This window comes from Theropithecus gelada, chromosome 2, assembly GCF_003255815.1.
Source record: "Theropithecus gelada isolate Dixy chromosome 2, Tgel_1.0, whole genome shotgun sequence".
In the NCBI taxonomy this organism is placed as follows: domain Eukaryota; kingdom Metazoa; phylum Chordata; class Mammalia; order Primates; family Cercopithecidae; genus Theropithecus; species Theropithecus gelada.
This window is the reverse complement of record NC_037669.1, coordinates 178702476-178724484: the sequence shown is the minus strand read 5'-3', so window position 1 is coordinate 178724484 and position 22009 is coordinate 178702476. Positions and strand designations below refer to the sequence as shown.

Genomic DNA, 22009 nt, shown 5'->3' with positions numbered 1-22009 from the left:
CCCATCTACCTATGCACCCATCCATCATCTATCCCTCCATCCATCCATCTCATCCCATCCCACCCACCCATCATCGATCCATTCACCCATCCCACCCATCCACTCACCCATCTACCCATGTACCCATCCATCATCCATCCCTCCATGCATCCATCTCATCCCATCCCATCCCACCCACCATCCATCCATTCACCCATCCCACCTATCCACTAACCCATCTACCCATGCACCCATCCATCATCTATCCCTCCATCCATCTATCTCATCCCATCCCACCCACCCATCATCCATCCATTCACCCATCCCACCCATCCACTCACCCATCTACCCATGCACCCATCCATCATCCATCCATCCATCCATTCATCCATCCATCTCATCCCATCCCCTCCCACCCGCCCACCCACCCATTATCCATCCCTTCATCCCATCCCATTCCATCCCATCCTATCCCATCCTATGCCCCAACTACCCACCCGATGAAGAGACTAGAAGGCTGTGCACCAAACCTTAACAGAGCTCCCTTCTGATGGTATAATGTTGGGCTAACCTGTCCTTCCTTCCTTTCTGACTTGACATTTTAATAACCTGACCATACATTTTTATAAAACAAAGAAGTAATCATTTTTACAAATTTTAAAACTTATAATATGTAGCTTTTACCAAACACCCTGCAAGACAAACTAGAATCTTAAACTTCATATTTTATAACGTGACTTATAGAATTGAGCTCCTTTCATTGAAGTTGAGCCTGGTTTCGTGTAAACACATGTTTTGGGGGTAGGTAGATGCTTCTCATCACAGATGTTTACATCACACAAAGGACTGAACTAATCCAGATAAGTTCTAAGGGCACTTGTCAAATAGTCTAGCTCATCTCCGTGGGGCTGGAAGTCCTGAGAAAAGGAACGATGGACATTTATCTGGTCTCATGGGCGACTGAGAGACTTACTTGTCCACTAGTCCCTTCTGTTTGAGGATGCGGTACACTTCAGCAGAAGTCTGAGGTCCTTGGAGCTTTTGCCCATTCAGCATCTCCTTCTCCAACTCTTCAATAGTCTTAAAAATAAAGGATTAAAAAAAAAAAACTATGGTAAAGACTGAAGAATCATTTATTTGTTTAATTTTTAAGTTTTGTTTTGTTTTGTTTTGTAGAGATGGGGTCTTGCTATGTTGTGCAGGCTGGCCTCGAACTTGTGGCCTAAAGCAATCCTCCCACCTTGGCCTCCCAAGGTGGTGGGATTATAGGCATGAGCCACCATGCCTGGCCTAGCATCATTTATTTCAAGAGCAGAGTGGAGAGAAGAGTTTCAATTCCCTGCTGGAGGCCAAGGAAAGATAAAGACACAAAGATAAAGAACAGAAGAGTCAAGTGACAAAGCAGCCAGGCAAAGAGAACAATCCCAGCAAACAGATGCTGGCATGAAATCTCCACTGGGCTGAGGCTCACCCCAAGCCAGGAGTCTCAAGTGAGGAAGGAGGGGGTGCGGGAGGGCAGGTGAAGGGCTACCTTCCCAGTTCTGGCGAAGGCCTCGGCCACCCTGCGGTTCCGCCCTCCGTAGCAGGTGGTGATCAGGTCGGCCACCCCGCAGCTCTCTAGGAAGGTGGCTGTGGACACCTGGCCCTTGCAGAAGATCCTGGCAAAAGCAATCATTTCCATGAGTCCCAGGCGGATGACGGCAGCTTTGGTGTTGTCTCCACAGCGGAGGCCATCACAGAACCCAGCTCCCACAGCTACAATGTTCTGCAAAGGAGATGACAAAGCCCAGATGCCGTTACAGCACCCACTGTGGGTATGGATGCCAGAGGTGGTGGGGGATGCTGAGGCAGGGACAGACCAGACGGGATTGGCTCTCAGGGACATTGGCTCCATCCTCCTCAAAATGCTCAATGCCGGGTTCTGCTCTTGTACACCTGGGTGAAAGAGATGACGAAAGGAGAGACAAGGCTTCCCTGTTCCCCTTTCTAGGGCAAAGAGCCCATATTTGGGGTCAGCAGGGGTCAGCAGTTGAAGAGCATTGGCCAGAAAATCAGAACGGCTGATAGTAGTCTTTGGTTAAATAATATTTGGACAAACTACTTTACTTTTTGTTTTGTTTTAAATGGAGTGCTTTATGCAACCACGACATTCATACAGAAAAGTACACAAATGCTAAGTGCACAGATTGAAGGATTTCCACAAACTGAACACACCCCCATAGCCAGCACACTGATAACGGAAAAAAGCACAGCCGCCTCCACCAGCAAGGGTAACCACTCTCCTAACTTCTCACAGCACGGCTGTGTTTTACCTGCCTTTCAACGTTTTGTGAATGGAGTCATACAATATGTAATCTTTTATGTGTAGCTTCTTTGTCTTCATTCAACATCGTGTTTGTGAGATTCATCCACATTTTTACATAGAGCACATTTATTTTAATTGCTGCATATACTCCATTTTGTGAATATGCTGCAATTTATTTAATTGTCTTCTGTCACCTGGCGCTGGGGTAGTTTCCAGTTTGGGGCCATGACAAATAGTGCTGCCATAGACACCCTGGCACATGCCCTCCAGTGACTACGTGCAGGCAATCCTTGGGTATGACCTAGGAGTTGAAACACTGGGTCATGAGGCCTGTATGTGTGCAGCTCAAATTCCAGCCTTTTGTTTCATTTAATAATCCCCAAATGAGTATTTATGGATCATCATTCTTTGCATGGCCTCTGCTAGACACGAGGCAAATGAGACACAGAGCCTGCCTTTTCAGAAGCTGATAATCTGGTACGGGGACTGGCAATCTAGGCCAACCGCCTGTTTTGTAAATAATGTTTTATGGGAACCCAGCCCTACCCATTCATTTACACATCATCTATGGTCCCAGATTTGAGCAGTTGCCACAGAGACCGTATGGTCCACAAAGCCTCTTCTATCTGGCCCTGATGGAAAATGTTTCCCAACCCTGATCTTACAGGAAAAATAAAACGTGTACAAATAACTGTAAGGCTCAGCAGAAAGTGATATTCCATAAAAGGTACTGAGAATCTGAAATTCCGTTTCGACAGGTATGCACTGAGCATGTACTGTGCAGGGAGCACCTCACTCAGCCCTGGAGGCACACAGTGATTGCAGGGGCTGGGGGGGATGCCGGGGGGAATGTAGGGGCTGAAGATGCCCCCAGGGGAGAGCTGCAAAGATCAGAGTTAGACTCAGAGCTTGTCCTCAAGGAGCTGACAATCTGACTGAGAAAAGAGACACAACAAAGCACATCAAAAGGCAGAGGGGAGAGAGTGTGCTGACAAGTGCCAGGAGCCACAAGTTGCCGTTCAAAGCAGGGAGGCCAAATGGAGGAGGTGGCATCTGAGTGGGCTTCCAATAATAAGGAAAAGTCAGATTAGCACCTATGACAAGTAACACCTGCAGAGCTGCACAGGTGGCAACTCAGTGGGAACTTCAGTTGAGCCCCTGGGTTCCTGGCCCCTTCCACTTTTCCAGCTTCTTCACCAAGAACACTCAGCATGAAAAAAAAAAATATCCGGCCGGGCGCGGTGGCTCAAGCCTGTAATCCCAGCACTTTGGGAGGCCGAGACGGGCGGATCACGAGGTCAGGAGATCGAGACCATCCTGGCTAACATGGTGAAACCCTGTCTCTACTAAAAAATACAAAAAATTAGCCGGGTGAGATGGCGGGCGCCTGTAGTTCCAGCTACTCGGGAGGCTGAGGCAGGAGAATGGCGTAAACCCGGGAGGCGGAGCTTGCAGTGAGCTGAGATCCGGCCAGTGCACTCCAGCCTGGGCGACAGAGCCAGACTCCGTCTCAGGAAAAAAAAAAAAAAAAATCCAACTATCTAACCACTCTAGCAATTCCAGTAATACCTGGTGACTATACAGAGAGTCCTGGGAGATTTTAAAACATGAAGCTAGTTTGGGAAATGAGTTAAAATAAGTGTATTTTTAATAAAACCAAGTTTTATAGTGAAAGAATAACTTTTCTTAACACATCGGGCCTATAAAATGTGAGGGATGAGGTGAAAAAACAGAATGAGCTGGGGAATAAAAACATCTGCTCTAATACACAGGCAGTTTTTGATAAAACACATCAAACATAGCATTGATGTGACCGGGTCACCATGACAAACAGACTTGGTCATTTAGATACAGCTATTGCTCGCCAGGAGACTGAGGCACAAAGCTACTTCACATGACAAAAACATCCAATTGGGCCTCCTGAAGTTTCCGTCTACTCCCCACAGGCCCACAGAACAGAGACCTCTCTTGCCCTCTCCCACGGGGTGACGTGGAATGGAGAGGGCGAGAGAATAAAGGACGGGGATAGGAAGGACCCCCAGGGTCTTCTCTTCCTTAGCAATCATGTGAGAGCTTACTGGGGCTGCCGCTTATGCCTCTCACTGCAGTCAACACAGAAAGAAAAAAGTAGAAAAATTCTCGAAAAATGATGCAGGCAGAGCTGATGAGGAATTGGTCCTAGGAACTGACAGCCTGACCAAGCGCATATGGCTTCGCAAGGTACCAATGTGCCTGAACCTGCAAAAGCTTCTCAGCCTCTTCCTACTACGCACGCTATGCGAACTGTAGGTTTCATCGGTTCTCAGACAGCAATCATCTCAAACTTGCACGTGCAGGGAAGATGGACGGGGGCAATTCCCAGCTTACACACGCTCAGCAGCAGGCAGCATGAGGGAAGAGGCAAGGCAGAGGCTGTGTGAAAGGAGCCTGGAGAGACGCTGGGGGTCGGGTGGGATCCAGTTCTGCAGCTCTGCTTCTAGAAGGGGTGGGCTGCCGAGTCAGGATGGGACAGCCAGACCTTTTAGGATGAGTAGTATGCAGAGGCTAAAGAGCAGGAACCATAAGAACACCTGGGGCTGGGCCCACCTAGGTCTGGACGCCCTTCCCAGCATAGCAGCCAGCTAAGGAGGCTACAAGGAGACAGAAGCAGTACACGGCACTGACATCCAGAGAGCCTCTACACGGTCACAGTGTGACCTAGGGCCAACCACTCCACCTCTCAGGCCATCTTCACCGCAGATGTCAAATTCAGGGCTTGGACAAGATTTTTCAAGGCCTTTCTGGTACTGACATTCTTTCAGGGAAGTTGGTGCAATTGCAGCCTGCATTGGGGCTGCAACCAGTACTGGGGCAACAGGTTGACACCTGGGGACATGCAGGTGGGCTGACTGCCAAAGCCCAGAGGCCAGCCCTTGGGTGAGCTGGCCAAGTGGTTTTATTGAAGTTGCCATGCAATGTGGCGAGGCTTAGGCTGTTGGCCAACTCGTCAGATTCCTGAAATTGCTCTCTGATGCCCCCTGAACTGTGTCCCTGTGTCCCCGTCCATCACAACATGAACCATTCTGAAACTGTTATATGAAAAACCAACCCCAGGAAATGTCTGTGGGCTGAATGGGAGAGAACATGGACTTCTGTTCAACAAGGGGCTCCTGTCAACAGAGGAGGGGAGACACTGATTTATTACGTGCCTTCAGTGAGCCCAGGCTAGTTACACACTGCCTCATCATCATTCCCACAACTCTGAAGCATGCACCTACCCTCCTACTACTTCCCAACTGGTACACTGAGGCTCAGAGAGGTTTAGTGGCTTGCCAAGAACACCTCACTGGTAAGAGATGGAGTCTGGATGTGCTCCTGGTGCCTGGCTCTGCAGCCCGCTCTGTCCCCTGTGCCTTGCTGCTCCAGTGTGGGAAATCTGCCTTTCCTCCACCCTTGGTCAAAAGACCTGCCTGACCCTTTGCAATTCGGTGTCAAAGGAGAGTGCCTCCTGGCCTACACCAAGGCTTGGGAGGTAAAAAGGGTAGCTTAGGTTGGGCGTAATCCCAGCACTTTGGGAGGCTGGGGCAGGTGGATTGCTTGAGTTCAGGAGTTTGAGACCAGCCTGGGCAACATAGTGAAACCCTGTTTCTACCAAAAATACAAAAAGTTAGCCAGGTGTGGTGGCATGCACCTTTTGTCCCAGCTACCTGGGAGGCTGAGGTGGAAGGATCACTTGAGCCAGGGAGGCGGAGGTTGCAGTAAGCTGAGATCATGCCACTGCGCTCCAGCCTGGGTGACAGAGTGAGCCTGTCTCAAAAAAAAAAAAAAAGCTTAGGAGAAGAAAAGGTAATAAAAAATAGCAACAGCTAATCTTATTGAACTGTTCTAAGAGCTTCATATATTATTACCTCATTTAAACCTCACAACATTGTGACAGGGCAGGTCCTATTATCACGGTAACATGATAGGACACTGAGGCACACAGAGGAAGGAGCTTGCCAAGGAGATCACGCCACACTGTGCTGCTCTAGGACCCGGGAGTGAAAGGCACAGAGAGGCCACCGCACAGTCCAGATGAGAACTTTCTGACAGGAAGAGCTGACCCCACCCAACAGGAAAGATTTAGCAGGAGCTCTCTGCAACCAGAACCATCCAAGCAGGACTGTACGGACAGGCCCTGAGCTCCAAAGCAGTGCTTCCGTGTTGCTGTACTCAGAAAAGCCAGATGAGGGTGCCTGGGCGCTCCCTCACAGCTCCTTGGCAGCCCCTTCACTGCAGGGCATGGGAACCTAGACCACCCCAAAGCTTCTACTAGAAGCTTTTACTAGGCATCTAACCTCCCCACCAGGGGAGATCAGGACACCTAGTGCAGGGTAAATAAACGCCTCTCTTCTAAGAGGACCCTGGGCTGCAACCCAGTTTAGTCGCCTTATGACAGATCTTGAAATCCTCGTTCTCTCCCTCCACCACTTATCACTGTCAAAAGAAAAATAAACATACTGAGCCAGTCAGAGCGTGTTGGAATAGCATCCGAGCAGATGTCCTCCGAGATCACTCAGATGTGAACGTTATCATTATCCACTGTGCATTTAAATCTGCTTTAAACTTTTTTTGGAGCTAAAAATACCATAATTTTCAGAAGACAGACGTGTGTAGCCCTTCCCCATCTCCTGGGTGATGGCAATACTCAGAGGCAGTCATCCACTCCCGAGTGCACTCCTTCCAGTTCTGAATAGGGGTGGGTCGGATGGGGCTCAATCCTCTCCCACTTCCGCCTTCCCATGAAAAGAATATACAACAGGAGAACCAGCCCATGCTACCTGCAGGTTACACAAACATTCTCACCACCCAGCAAGAACTGCCTCCCTGAAACCCAAGTCAGTACTCGCTGTTTTCTCTCAGTCCAACAATCCACCTGACTCCTGAGGCTAGCTGCTAAGAGGAGATTGTCTGCAGGGTTTGGGATTACTAAAGGCAAGGTGCCACGTGTTGCTTGCTGCTGGCCCCTGTCTAAGGCAGCCTGGCTGAGATGTCAAGGAAGGCTGAGGCAGGTCCACACCTGGCCCACCAAGCTGGTCATACCAATATGAAGCTGCCTTAGCTGGAGCAGCGTTGTCCAACAGAAGTTTCTGCAATGATAGAAAATGTTTCATATTTGCTCTATTGAATACAGTAGCCATTAGCCACACGTGGCCACTGAGTCTTTAAAATGTAGCTACTGTGACTCCGAAATGGAACTTTTAGTTTTTAAGAATTTTAATTAACTTGAATGTAAATGTAAATAGTACATATGCTTAGTGGCTAGCATGTCGGACTATGTAGGCCTTGCTCTCACTCACATAAAGGTGCTCTTGGGCGAGCAGTGGCCCTGACTACAGATGAGACCCAAAGCTGGGCATCCTGGCATGGTTCATCGCAGCCAAACCCTGGAGCACACCTACATGCCCAGCAATTAGAACTGCAGAACAGCCCCACAGAGGAACACCACCAGCCTGTGCCAGCCTGTGCCATGGGCCGCTGCTTTATCCCCCATCTATTCTTTCCTTCCATAATAATAGTCTCTTATTTTAATAAAAGTGTATGGCTATCCAGAAAAAAGATCCCCAAAATGATTTTCCAGACTCCCTTGTAGCTAGTTATGGTCACACTTAGTGTACCCACTGAGATGAAGCCAAGTGACAAGGTTGATTTTCCAGAACCTTCCTTGAAAGATAGCTGCCATGTGCCCTTTGCCCTTTCTTTTTTTTTTCTTTCTTCTTTTTTTAACCTTGCTGCCTGGAAGGCAGATGTGACGTTGATGCTCTGGTCACCTTCACAGACCAGAAAGACAAGGGCCACACCCTATGCTACACTAAGCCATTCAGTGTTTGTCCTCTCCAAAACCCATGTTGAAATTTGGTGACCACTGTGGCAGTGTTGGGAGGTGGGGTCTAACAGGAAGTGTTTTGGTCATGCATGTTCTGCCTTCATGAATGGACTGAGGCTTTTCCTTAGAAAAAAGACTCTGGGAGTGGCTCTCTGTTTGCCTCTTCCACTCCTCTGCTGCGTGAGGGTCAGCGCTCCTCCCCTCCAGAAGCATTCAAGGTGCCACTTGGAACAGACCGTGCCCTCATGAGACACCAGAACTGCTGGTGCCCAATACTGGATTTCCCAGCCTCCAGAACTGTTATGAGCCAACACGTTTCTATTCATTATAAATCACCCAGTCTCAGGTGTTCTGTTATAGCAGCACAAAATGGGCTAAGGCACCCAAGTGAGCTGGAAGAAGCCTGGGTCCCTGCGAATTCTGTAGAATAGAATTGTCATATATACTCTGGATTTTACATGAGAAAGAAAGAAGCTTCTACCTTGTTCAGCGAGTACAGTTTGAGCATTCTAATCTGAAAATCCAAAATCCAAAATGCTCCAAAATCTGAAACTTCTGGAGCACCAACATGATGCCCAAAGGAAAGAGTCATTGGAGCATTTTGGATTTCCAAATAGGGATGATGAACTGGTAAGTATAATGCAAATATTCCAAAATCGAAAAAATCCAAAAATCCAAAACACCTCTGGTCACAAGTATTTTGGATAAGAGATGCTCAACCTGTATTATTTTTGGTCTCTGTTAATGAAACTTAATCCTGATAAAGAATCTATTAAAAATGATAGCCTTTTGGCCAGAATCACCATCTTCCAGTAATTTACCAAAATGAGGAATACAAAAGGGAAAGAGGAGAAGCACCTGATATATGCTCTCTAGGCCTTTTAGAAAACATGAAGTTGCTCTTTTGGCCACATATATGTGAATCTATCAGAAAGGTGATATTGGCAGGGCGTGGTGGCTCAGGTCTATAATCCTAGCACTTTGGGAGGCTAAGGCTGATGGATCGCTTGAGTCTAGGAGTTTGAGATCAGACTGGGCAACATGGTGAAACTCCGTCTCCACAAAAAATACAAAAATTAGCCAGGTATGGTGGTGAGCACCTACAGTCCCAGCTACTCAGGAGGCTGAGGCAGGAGGATCACTTGAGCCGAGGAGGCAGAGGTTGCAGTGAGCTGAGATTGCACCGCTGCACTCCAGCCTGGGCAACAGATTGAGACCCTGTCTCAAAAAAATAAAAAATAAATACATAAGCTAAAAAACCTCGTTTTAAAAAGATGATATCGTAGACATCAAGGGTATGGGCACTGTTCAAAAAGGAATGTCCCACAAGTATTACCATGGCGAAACTGGAAGAGTCTACAATGTTCCCCGGCATGCTGCTGGCACTGTTGTAAACAAGTTAAGGGCAAGATTCTCGCCAAGAGAATTAAAGAGTGTATGGAGCATATTATGCTAAGAGCTGAGATAGTTTCCTGAAACACATGAAAGAAAATGATCAGAAAAAGAAGGAAGCCAAAGAGAAAGGTACCTGGATTAGACTGAAGTACCAGCCTGCTCCACCCAGGGAAGCACACTTTGTTGGAACCAATGGGAAGGAGCCTGAGCTGCTGGGACTGATTCCCTATGAATTCATGCATAATAGGTATGAAAAATAGGCTGGGTGTGGTGGCTCACGCGTGCAACCCCAGCACTTTGGGAAGCTCAGGCGGGTGAATCACTTGAGGTCAGGAGTTCGAGTAGCTGAGACTACAGGCACGTGCCACCATGTTCAACTAATTTTGTTTATTTTTTGCAGAGATGGGGGTCTCGCCGTATTGTCCAGGCTGGTCTTGAACTCGTGGACTCAAGCAATCTTCCAATCTCGGCCTCCCAAAGTGCTGGGATTACAGGGATGACCCACCACGTCCAGCCATTGATGTGTTTTACCTTTTTTTTTTTTTTTTTTGAGACGGAGTCTTGCACTGTTGCCCAGGCTGGAGTGCAGTGGTGTGATCTCGGCTCACTGCAAGCTCCGCCTCCTGGGTTCATGCCATTCTCCTGCCTCAGCCTCCTGAGTAGCTGGGACTACAGGCGCCCGCCACCATGCCCGGCTAATTTTTTGTACTTTTAGTAGAGACGGGGTTTCACCGTGTTAGCCAGGATGGTCTCGATCTCCTGACCTTGCGATCTGCCCGCCTTGGCCTCCCAAAGTGCTGGGATTACAGGCGTGAGCCACCGCACCCAGCCGATGTGTTTTACTTTTTTAACTTTAACAATCTTTAGTAATATTCTCCATACTAGCCAATTACAAAATGTACATTACAGATGTAATACATCTATTGGCCAGCTACAGCCTGGCCAACATGGCAAAACCCTTTCTCTACTAAAAATACAAAAATTAACTCGGCATGGCGGCATACACCTGTATACACTTGGGAGACTGAAGCATGAGAATTCCTTGAACCTGGGAGGCAGAGGTTGCAGTAAGCTGAGATCCCACCACTGTACTCCAGCCTGGGCATGACTCTGCCTCAAAAAAAAAAAAGTTGTTAAAAAAAAAAAAAAAAACCACTGGACTATTTAAAAACACACAAAACAATAACATAAATCAGGTGCTGTGGTGCATACGTATAATCCCAGCTATTTGGGAGGCCGAGGCAGGAAAACAGCTTGAGCCCAGGAACACAAGACCTCTGTCAGAGGGAAAAAAAGATAACATAGATGAAACTATATACTTACTATTTTTATACTTTGCTGTATGAAGTACCTCTTAAAATTTACATTAAAACAAACAAATAAGGGCCGGGCGCGGTGGCTCAAGCCTGTAATCCCAGCACTTTGGGAGGCCGAGACGGGCGGATCACGAGGTCAGGAGATCGAGACCATCCTGGCTAACACGGTGAAACCCCGTCTCTACTAAAAACACAAAAAAACTAGCCGGGCGAGGTGGCGGGCGCCTATAGTCCCAGCTACTCAGGAGGCTGAGGCAGGAGAATGGCATAAACCTGGGAGACAGAGCTTGCAGTGAGCTGAGATCTGGCCACTGTACTCCAGCCTGGGTGACAGAGCGAGACTCCATCTCAAAACAAAAACAAAAACAAAAACAAAAAACAAATAAACCTCCAATCAAAGAAGCCAGACACAAAAGAGGGCATACTGTACAGTTCCACTTATAAAAATCCTACAAAATGCAAACGATGGCATATAAAAGCAGATTAGTTGGCGGCCCAACTGGAGGCTGGTGTGATGAGGAACCTCAAAGGGACACGTGGAGTTGTTTGGGGATAATGGAAACGTTGTGTACTTTGGTAGTGGTTTTCATGAGTGCATGCACACAACTCTCAAAACCGATTGTATTATAAACTTTAAATAGATGCAGCTTGATTCCATGAATTACACTTTTTTTGTTTTGGAGAGAGAGTCTCACTGTCGCCCAGGCTGGGGTGCAGTGGTGCAGTCTTGGCTCACTGCAGCCTCTGCCTCCCAGATTCAAGCGATTCTCATGCCTCAGCCTCCTGAGTAGCTGGGATTACAGGCACGCACCACCACGCCCAGCTAATTTTTGTAATTTTTAGTAGAGATGGGGTTTCCCTCTATTGGCCAGGCTGGTCTAAGACTCCCATACTCAAGTGATCCATTTGCCTCGGCCTCCCAAAGTGCTGGGATTACAGGTGTGAGCCACCATGCCTGGCCTAATTACATGAATTATACTTAAAGTTGATTTTTAAAAAGAATATATCCTTACTAAGAGATGAATGCAGCTAAGAGTTCGTGAAGGACATTCGGAAGGTAGTAAGAGGCACTGGTACAAAATGATTATGCATAATTCCTTTGAATTTTCTATTTTATCCTTGTAGAGAGCTGTTTTCATATTTTTCCTAGTAAGTCAAATGCTCCACATTTTTGAGTACAAAAAGATAATGTATATTTTGTAAATTGGCTAGTATGGAGAATATTAATAAAGACTGTATGTAAAAAAAAGTAAAACACATCAATGGCTAGACGTAGTGGGTCACGCCTGTAATCCCAGCACTTTGGGAGGCCGAGGTGGGAAGACTGCTTGAGTCCACGAGTTCAAGACCAGTCTGAACAACACAGCGACACTCCATCTCTACAAAAAATAAACAAAATTAGTCGGGCATGGTGGCATGTGCCTATAGTCCCAGCTGCTCAGGAGGCAGAGGTGGGAGGATAGCTTGAGCTTGGGAGGTTGTGGTTGCAATGAGCCATGATTGTGCCACTGCACTCAGTCTGGGCAACAGAGCGAGACTCTGCCTTAAAAACAAACAAACAAAACACACACACACAATCAAACTACCTGAACAGTAAGATCTAGTTTTTGTTTTAAAAAGGAGCCATACACACATGTACACACTAAAAACATTGGAAGGGTATATACAACAAACATTAACTGAGGTTATTTCAGGATGTAGGATTGTCAGTGATTTGATTTTTACTTCCTTCTTTACACCTTTCTGTTGTGTGAAAACAAGGAATATGATGATGTTATAGTCGGGGGGAACATCCCATCACTGTTGTTTATGTAATGAAAGCAACATATGGCCACGTGTCCTTGCTCTGGCAGGCTCTGATGAGAGAGGGCTTCGTTTTATTCATGCTGCCTGGTTACTAACCAGAAAGGTCAAGTTGTACGTAGTAACCAAAGAAACCAGGCTAAGACTCTTAAAACCCGTGTTCATGCTCTGACTGTGCTGGTGTTTGCTACCCTAAAGTCATTCGCTCTTTGGATCTCGATTTCCTTATCTGTACAAGACAATGATTGGATTTAATAATTGCTACAAGTGCTTGTTTCTCAGTTTTCAAAAATCTCAGCTCTGATGCAAACCCATAGGAATGATGGTAACCGATCTCGTTTTAAAAGATTAGGTGCGAAGTTGCAGGGAGGCTGGTTAAGGGCCTTCGACCCCCACCTCCCTGCATCCCCCATGAATCACTTTCCATCAAGGTAGCAGGCACATCCACTGACAGTCTTCCTGCCAGCAAAAATGAAAGCCATTCTGAGTTCAGACACAAGACCAGTATGGGTTCCCGTTAGCAGAAGCTTTTCCAAAGCCCTCACCTCAAGCTAGACTCTTTGTTCTGGGCAGGATTTCACAGCTTCTCCATGACCACCAAAAACATCCAGTCACTTAAAAACAGCTTTGGAGCAGCTCAGGCCAGCACTGAGCAATTAGGCATTCATGATGCCCCCTGCTGTTGAGTGGTAATTAGTTTAATGAAGGACTATTAAAAACACATAAAAATCTCAACCAACAAAAATAAACAAAGCAGCCAAAGTCAGTGTCTTACATGTGTAACTGGGCCTGCATGTAATGTAATGCTAATGCAAAGAATGCCCCACACAGGCGTTCAGAAATATGCATGTGTGCTCCCTAGGAGCCCAAGCGTTTAATTGGCTTCAATTTTTAAAAATGCTCATTGTATATCATGACCACACATATACACACGATGTTAATTCTAGAGAGTGATTTTAACTTCTGACTCAAAAAAAACGTATTCAATTTATGAGAAAGCATAGACAGGCATTCTTTCCACCTTTGCAACTTCCATCCAACACACACAGATGACTGGTGGATTGCCTAACCTCCTCCCTAGGTGCTCAAATTTCTGAAGGGTGGCTTTTTGCTGCAAAAGAGATGACTCAGAAGCGGCTCAAAAGGGGCATTCACACTGAGAACTCTTTATTTCCCCGTTCCCCCCACTCTTTTTTGTAGATGGTAGTGAAATGAAGGCAACTTGGATTGTGAGGGGAAAGGAGCAGGTAGCTGCTGCCGCACGGCTTCCTGCTGGCTGTTCCCCAAGTCCCGGCAGAGTGAGGGACAGTGCCTAAGGCTTTAAAAGCCAGCAGTCAACAAGTCAGGAACCCAGGTGTGGAGACCTCCCTTTTCCTCAAAAGAGGGGAAAAAAAGATAACATAAACTATATACTTACTATTTTTGTACTTTTCTGTATGAAGTACCTCTTAACATTTACATTAAAACAAACAAAAATACACCTCCAATCAAAGAAGTCAGACACAAAAGAGTGCATACTGTACAGCTCCACTTACAAAAATCCAGCAAGCCCCTGGCCAATGGAGGGCGCTTCTTTAATCACATCTTCTCCCTCTAGAGGGCAAAGACAAAACTATTCTTAGAAAAACCTCTACCAGCAGCAGATTATTTTTCCCCTTAACAAGAACAACCAGCCAAACTAGTAGAGTAGCATAATTCAGAGGGAACAAGATCCTTTTCCTGCTCAGGATGAAGTGTGGGAGAAAAATGTGAATGAATAGAATCGTTTGCTCCTGGGTGAAACCCTACCATCAAGGAACTCCCATACTTTCCAAATATCAATGCTGCCAACTTCCCAAAGACCAAAACATCACAGTCCCCCCATATTTACAAGTTAAAGCAAGCCACGAGTAAGAGAGGAACTGAACCACCCAGGAAAGGCTGCAGCAAAACAGGAAGTTATAAACAAGGCTCTCGATTCACTATTCTTCGCTGATGTGGGTGCACAGAACACAGAGCCCATTCTTGAGGATTAGACTCAATGATGCTAACATTTGCCTTGCTTGATGAACTCCTCCCCTGAGGCTGACTTTACCTTAAGCGCACCACAGAGTTCAACAGTGTCTGCATCATCAACCACGGTAATTCGAAAATTTGGAGTCTGTAGAAGTTCTTTGAAGAGAAGGCCGTTCTCCATTACTTTGCTGCCTGCCAAAAGGTTAGACAAAAAGGATATTAATAGTTGTCTCTAATCTTAATTTTCACACCTAATACCCTTTAAAATAACTTTCTACTTACTATAAAAGTAACATATTTTCATGATAGGATATTTAGAAAATATATAGGAGCAGATATAAAGTAAAAATATCCCGTTTCCAATAGAGGTGATCATTTACAATTTGACATACATTTTTAACTGACTGAATGTGAATCTAAAGCTTTTCTTGGCCAGACATGATGGCTTACACCTGTAATTCCAGCACTTTGGGAAGCTGAGGCAGGTGAATCACTTGAGGTCAGAAGTTTGAGACCAGCCTGGCTAACATGACGAAACCCTGTCTCTACTGAAAATACAAAAATTAGCTGGGCGTGGTAGCACATGCCTATAATCCCAGCTACTTGGGAGGCTGAGGCAGGAGAATCTCTTGGACCTGGAGGTGGAGGTTGCAGTGAGCCAAGATCACGCCACTGCACTCCAGCCTGGTTGGCACAGTGAGACTCTGTCTTAAAAAAAAAAAAGTTTTTCTCAAAATTGGGAACATAACATATACGTGGTTTTATCATCTGCTTCCTCTGTATTTGAGAAGATGGAAATGCTGTCAGAGTACTTGTTTTTGCTACCACTATATTCCCCTCCTTTGGGACAGTGCCTGGGATGTGATGACGTTCACTAATTTTCACATATTTATTATAGTTATATATATTTTTTTGTTTTGGAAACCTTTGATTAAAATATAAAAACAAACAAAAATAAAGTCTTACACACAAAGCCTGATGTGAAATCTGCTGTGGTTGGTGGGGTTCAGGGTGAGGTTAACCAAATCCACCCTACCCAGCTCTAGAGAGACTGAAAATCAGGATCATAAGGTTTACCAGCCAAGTCCTGGCTCCCAAATCAATGTCACCACACAGAGATAGCAGAAGGCACACTGAATACTACAGCACCTGGGCTCTGTCTGCCTCGAGGTGGGAGACCAGCTGTTCCCAAGCCTGTCTGCACAGAACAGTCATCTGGGGATCTTCACAAATACCAAAGCCCATGCCTCATCTCAGACCAATTAAATCACAATCTCTGGAGTGGAGCGGGCATCAATCATTTTTGAAACTCCCCAGGTGATTCCAATGGGCAGACAAGTCAAGTATGAAAACCTCTGATATAACCTCCTTCAGCTTCTGCTTCATCGGTAACAATACTACGGTACAGCTAAATGAGAATCACATGTGAAAACAGTCTTTCAGTGGTAAGAAGCACTCAGAGATCCCAAGTAATAATCATGGAGTTAGCTGACATTTGTATGCTTATTTTTTTATTTACTTATTTTTTTTGAGACGGAGTCTCCCTCTGTCACCCAGGCTGAAGTGCAGTGGCACAATCTGGGCTCACTGCAACCTCCGCCTCCTGGGTTCAAGCGATTCTCCTGCCTCAGCCTCCTGAGTAGCTGCGATTACAGGCACCCACCACCACACCCGGCTAATTTTTGTATTTTTAGTAGAGACGGGGTTTCACCATGTTGGCCAGGCTAGTCTTGAACTTCTGACCTCGTGATCCACCCGTCTCAGCCTCCCAAGGTGCTAGGATTACAGGCGTGAGCCGCCGTGCCTGGCCATGCATGCTTATTATTATGATTTTCTCCATGTACAGACAGGGAAACAGAGGCCCAGAGAGGTTTGCCAACTTGCCCGTGGTCAAACAGCTGGTAGAAGGAGAGCCCAAATTCTAACCCATATACTGCTCTGGCTGCCAGGGCCCATGCTCTGCACCTCTATCCTATGCCACCTCTTGGGGATGGGAAGAGAGAGGTTAAAACAAGTAAAAATCAAACAAACATACATCAGAATTAGAGCTATACATTTCCAAAGCACAAAAAAGCATGATTGTCAGCCAGCGCGGTGGCTCACACCTGTAATCCCAGCACTTTGGGAGGCTGAGGTGGGCAGATCACAAGGTCAAGAGATTGAAGCCATCCTGGCTAACACAGTGAAACCCTGTCTCTACTAAAAATACAAAAAATTAGCTGGGCATGGTGGCACGCACCTGTCATCCCAGCTACTTAGGAGGCTGAGGCAGGAGCATCGCTTGAACCCAGGAGGTGGAGGTTGCAGTGAGCTGAGATCACGCCACTGCACTCCTGGGTGACAGAGCAAGACTCCGTCTCAAAAGAAAAAAAAAAAAAGCCAAAAAACCCAGCAAGATTGTCAACAACTAAAATTACACCAAGAAGTGACACAATGTCAAAATAATCCAGGCCATCTGAGGGTTGAGAGAGGGTGGGGAGTGGATGAAAAGAGACTGGCTCAGTTAATCATTTCTAAAGATGGGTGATGGGCACGTGAGGTTCATGATACTGCTCTACTTTTGTTTTCTGAAAAGTTTCATAATAAAACACAATATCTACACCCAATACTTAGAAACACAGGCTACTCGGTAGCATTACTGTTCTTTCACTTAGCTGAGTTCCCCTTTTCCAAATGTTAGAACTATGTCAGTTTGTGCAAACTGTTCTCTTCCTTTTTAAACAGTCCACCAGGCTGTCTAGGTGACTCTGCAACACTCTTGCATCATCTGGGTTGGGTAAACCAGCCCCTGGCCCCTACATCATATTACAGCCTCACCATGTCCCTCCTCCCACTGCTCAGCGCCTCTAACATGAAGGATGCTCCTGAACATTGCAGACTGGCCCCTCCCTCAAGTCACTTTAATCCAGCGGTCTGCAGCTGGATGCTTGGGTTGCTGGTGAACAAACTGTGGAATGGGCAGGGGAATGCGCACTCTTGGCTTACCATAGATACAATGTAGGGTCTATGGGTTCCTCTGTGGCTGCAAATAACACACAGTGTCCATCCAAAAGGTGGGCTTGATTTACAGCAATCTCATATTTTCTCAAAGGTACCTTTTAAAATTTATTACCTTAAATCATGGATAAGAGGTACTAACTTTATTTATTTATTTATGAGACAGAGTCTTGTTGTGTTGCCCAGGTTGGAGTGCAGTGGCACTATCTTGGCTTACTGCAACCTCCACCTCCCAGGCTCAAGCGATTCTCCCACCTCAGCCTCCTGAGTAGCTGGAACTACAGGCATGTGCCACCATGCTCGGCTAATTTTTGTATTTTTAGTAGAGATGGGGTTCGCCATGTTGGCCAGGCTGGTCTCGAACTCCTGACCTCAAGCAATCCACCTGCCTTGGTCTTCCCAAGTGCTGGGATTACAGGCATGAGCCACCACGCCCAGCCCACTAATTTTATTATTAATATAATACCAGTCATAAACCAGCGTGTTGGCTCACGCATGTAATCCCAGCACTTTGAGAGGCTGAGGCAGGTGGATTGCTTGAGGTCAGGATTTCAAGACCAGCCTGCTCAGCATGGCAAAATCCCATCTCTACAAAAAATCTCTACAAAATCCCATCTCTACAAAAATCCCATCTCTACACTGTACTCCAGCCTGGGCAACAGCGTGAGACTCTATCTCAAAAACAACAACAACAACAACAAACCCGTCATAAACAGTGACATGGCAAGCAGGGACTCAGGGCACCTGTACGGAACAGATAATGCCGGACACCCATGTGGGAAGGCTGCCCAAAACTCGATGTAAACCAAAGACAGGAAAATCCCCTTTCTCTGTCACACCAAGTTTTAGAGGCAATTAACCTATTTAATAAAACTCCTTCAAAACCCTTATTTTAGTTTGTGATTCCATATGTGTTTGTGTGCTTAGAAGATCCATAAGGAGCTTATGTATTCTAGACATTTGGCACCATGCCTGATATATAAGAGGGTTTGAAAAATATTCGTGGAATGACTGGATAAAAAGTCTCAGAGTCTGTGGTATACCCCAAGAACGAAGGGAGACCTCACCACAAGAGGGCACTGTCACCATGACAGGATTTTGAAGACTTGAAACTGCCCTATCTTTTCCCTCCACAGAAGACTCAAGGGGGCCACGATTCCTGAACCTACCATAATTTAAAATAGTCCCGATGCATCAACAAAGGATGCCTGGATAACCACACTGCAATTATCAAATACAGAAAATGTAATGTTACATAATATTATTATCTAACATACAATCCACATTCAAATCTCACCAATCACCTCTGCATTGTCTTCCACAACAACCCTCCCTGCCCAATCCAGGATCCCACACTGCACTTAGTGCTCGTGTCTCCTTTTTTATTTTTAGAGAAAAGGTCTTGCTCTGTCACCCAGGTTGAAGCGCCGTGGTGCGATCACTGCTCACTGCAGCCTCCACCTCCCATGCTGAAGCAATCCTCTCACCTCAGCCTCTCGAGTAGCTGGGACTACAGGCATGCACCACCACCCCCAGCTAATTTTTGTATTTTTAGTAAAGATGAGGTTTCAATTGTCATGTTGGCCAGGCTGGTCTCAAACTCCTGACTTCAGGCGATCTGCCCGCCTCGGCCTCCCAAAGTGCTGGGATTACAGGTGTGTGCCACCATACCTGGCAAATTTTTATATTTTTTGTGGAGATGGGATCTCATTATGTTGCCCAGGTTGGTCTCAAACTCCAGGGCTCAAGTGATCATCCCACCTTGGCCTCCCAAAGTGCTAAGATAATAGATGTGAGTCACCACGCCTGGCTTGGTAATATATCTTTAGTCCTCTTTAATCTGGGACACTCCTTTAGCCTTTCATTGTCTTTCATGACACTGACTTTATTTGAAGAGTCAAAGATGTCATAGGCCTGTTGTTTTGTAACATATTCCTTACTTTGGGCTTGTCTGATATTCTGATAGTCTCATGATTAAATCCAGGTTACAGGCCGGGCACAGTGGCTCGCACCTGTAATCCTGGTACTTCAGCAGGCTGAGGGAGGAGGATCCCATGAGGCCAGGAATTCAAAATTAATTAATTCAGGTTATATAAAACAATTTTAAAACACCACTTTCATATTCTATCTCACTTTCAATGTTTTACTTAATTTTTTTTTTTTAAAGAGATAGGGTCTTGCTGTCACCCAGGCTGGAGTGCAGTGGCGTGATCATAGCCATTGCAGTGACTACAGCCTTCCTCAAACTGCTAGCCTCAAGGTGATCCTCTCACGGCAGTCTCCTGAGTAGCTGGGACTATAGGTATGTACTACCACACCAGGCTAATTAAAAAAAATTTTTTTTCCTTTTTTGGAAACTCCCAGCTACATTTCCCAGGCTGATTTCAAACTCTTGGCCTCACAAGATCCTCAGCTTTAGCCTTGCGAGTAGCTGGTATAACAGGCATGAGCTACTCCACCCAGAAATGCTTTACTTAATTTAATTCAGGTCATCAGTGCCTACCACAGTCCACCCCACAGACAAGGCATAGAAGCACCAGGTAAAGAAATGCCAGAGGGAAAGAAACGTAACTTGTGTGCTTTTATCTGTCTTTTCAAACTAAAGAAGCCTAATGCACCCAACTAGAAACTTTCCTACAACAAACAGGGCTAGAGTTACAGCCAGGATTGGATCAGGGACTGAGACTGGAGAAGATTTAGTCTTCCAGAATGAACTGGGAAAGGATTACTGGCAGATACGATTGAGTTGGAACGAACTAGTTAATAATCTTTTTGGGAAAATATAAGTAATTACATAACAATTTCATAGGCTACATTAAAACTGCAGATGAATAAAAGAATTAACTGTAAAAGAATAAGACCTATTCATTTATGTATGTACTAGGATACATATATAAACAAATTTTTTGCAGAAGAATATTTAGAAACTGCTAATAGTAAAAGCCATTAAAAAATAATGAAATCAGGTGGATGCGGTGGCTCACACCTGTAATCCCAGCACTTTGGGAGGCCAATATGGTGAAACCCCGTCTTTACTAAAAATACAAAAATTAGCTTGGCGTGGTGGCACATGCCTGTAATTCCAGCTACTCGGGAGGCTGAGGCAGGAGAATCGCTTGAACCAGGGAGTTGGAGGTTGCAGTGAGTCAAGATCATAACACTGCACTCAAGCCTAGCGACAGGGTGAGACTCTATCTCAAAAAAAAAAAAAAAAAAAAAAAAAAAAAGAAATTATGTCCTTTGCAGCATGGATGCAGCTGGAAGCCATTATCCTAAGCGAGTTAACACAGGAACAGAAAACCAAATACTACATGTTCTCACTTATAAGTGAGAGCTAAACATTGGGTACTCATGAACATAAAGATGGCAATAACAGGTACTGGGGACTACTAGAGAGGAGAGAAAGGAGGGAGGGATTGAAAAACTACCTATTGGGTACTATGCTCACTACCTAGGTGACAGGATTAGTCATCACCCAGACCTCAGCATCACGCAATACACCCATGTAACAAGCCTGCACATGTATCCCCGGAATCGAAAATAAAAGTTGAAATTATAAAAAACAAAAAAGAAACTGCTAACAGTGATTCCCTCTGGGAAGAGGGAAATGGATGGGAAATTACAATCTTAGTTCTACTTTTCCACCTTCTCATGGTGCTTGAAATTTTTTTTAAACCTGTGTATCACTTTTGTAAATGACAACCTGGGCAGGTCATATCACAGGCTATTCTTTTCTTCTTTATATTATTTGTGATACTTCTCCTCTCCAAAAAATACTGTTTTTCAAAAAACAGTCTTGTGTCCAAATATATGGAATTGTTGATGGAATGCTATGCAGTTATGAGGATGTACAGTATGTTAACAGACTCTGAAAGGTTTTTGTTACATATTCAGCAAATAAAGCAATTATTAAACAGTATATGATTTACTACAAACATAATAGTTTGTACAAATAGAGAAAAAGGATATATAACAAAACTATCAAAATTTTAAAATAGCTTTCTTTTGATTATCTCTATCTTTTTTTTTTTTTTTTTTTTTTTTTGTTAATAAATGTTCTGCTTTTTCTCGCTCTGCCGCCCAGGCTGGAGTGCAGTGGCCGGAGCTCAGCTCACTGCAAGCTCCGCCTCCTGGGCTTACGCCATTCTCCTGCCTCAGTCTCCCGCGCAGCTGGGACTAGGCGCCTGCCACCATGCCCAGCTAGTTTTTTGTATTTTTTCAGTAGAGACGGGGTTTCACAGTGTCAGCCAGGATGGTCTCGATCTCCTGACCTCGTGATCCGCCCGTCTCGGCCTCCCAAAGCGCTGGGATTACAGGCTTGAGCCACCGCGCCTGGCCGATTATCTGTATCTTCCATAATAATCATGTAAAATA

At 45.5% G+C, this 22009-nt stretch overlaps 1 protein-coding gene across 1 annotated transcript in view; it reads right to left on the bottom strand.

Moving 5' to 3' along the window:
- GPD1L (glycerol-3-phosphate dehydrogenase 1 like) overlaps positions 1–22009 on the bottom strand; it is a 65337-nt gene that overhangs the window by 9053 nt on the left and 34275 nt on the right. Inside the window, exons 5-7 of the mRNA XM_025376583.1 lie at positions 14718–14830; positions 1511–1744; positions 953–1059 (exon numbers count right to left, since the gene is read on the bottom strand). Coding sequence (XP_025232368.1) covers positions 953–1059; positions 1511–1744; positions 14718–14830 — 454 coding nt within the window. The remainder of the gene's footprint in view (positions 1–952; positions 1060–1510; positions 1745–14717; positions 14831–22009) is intronic.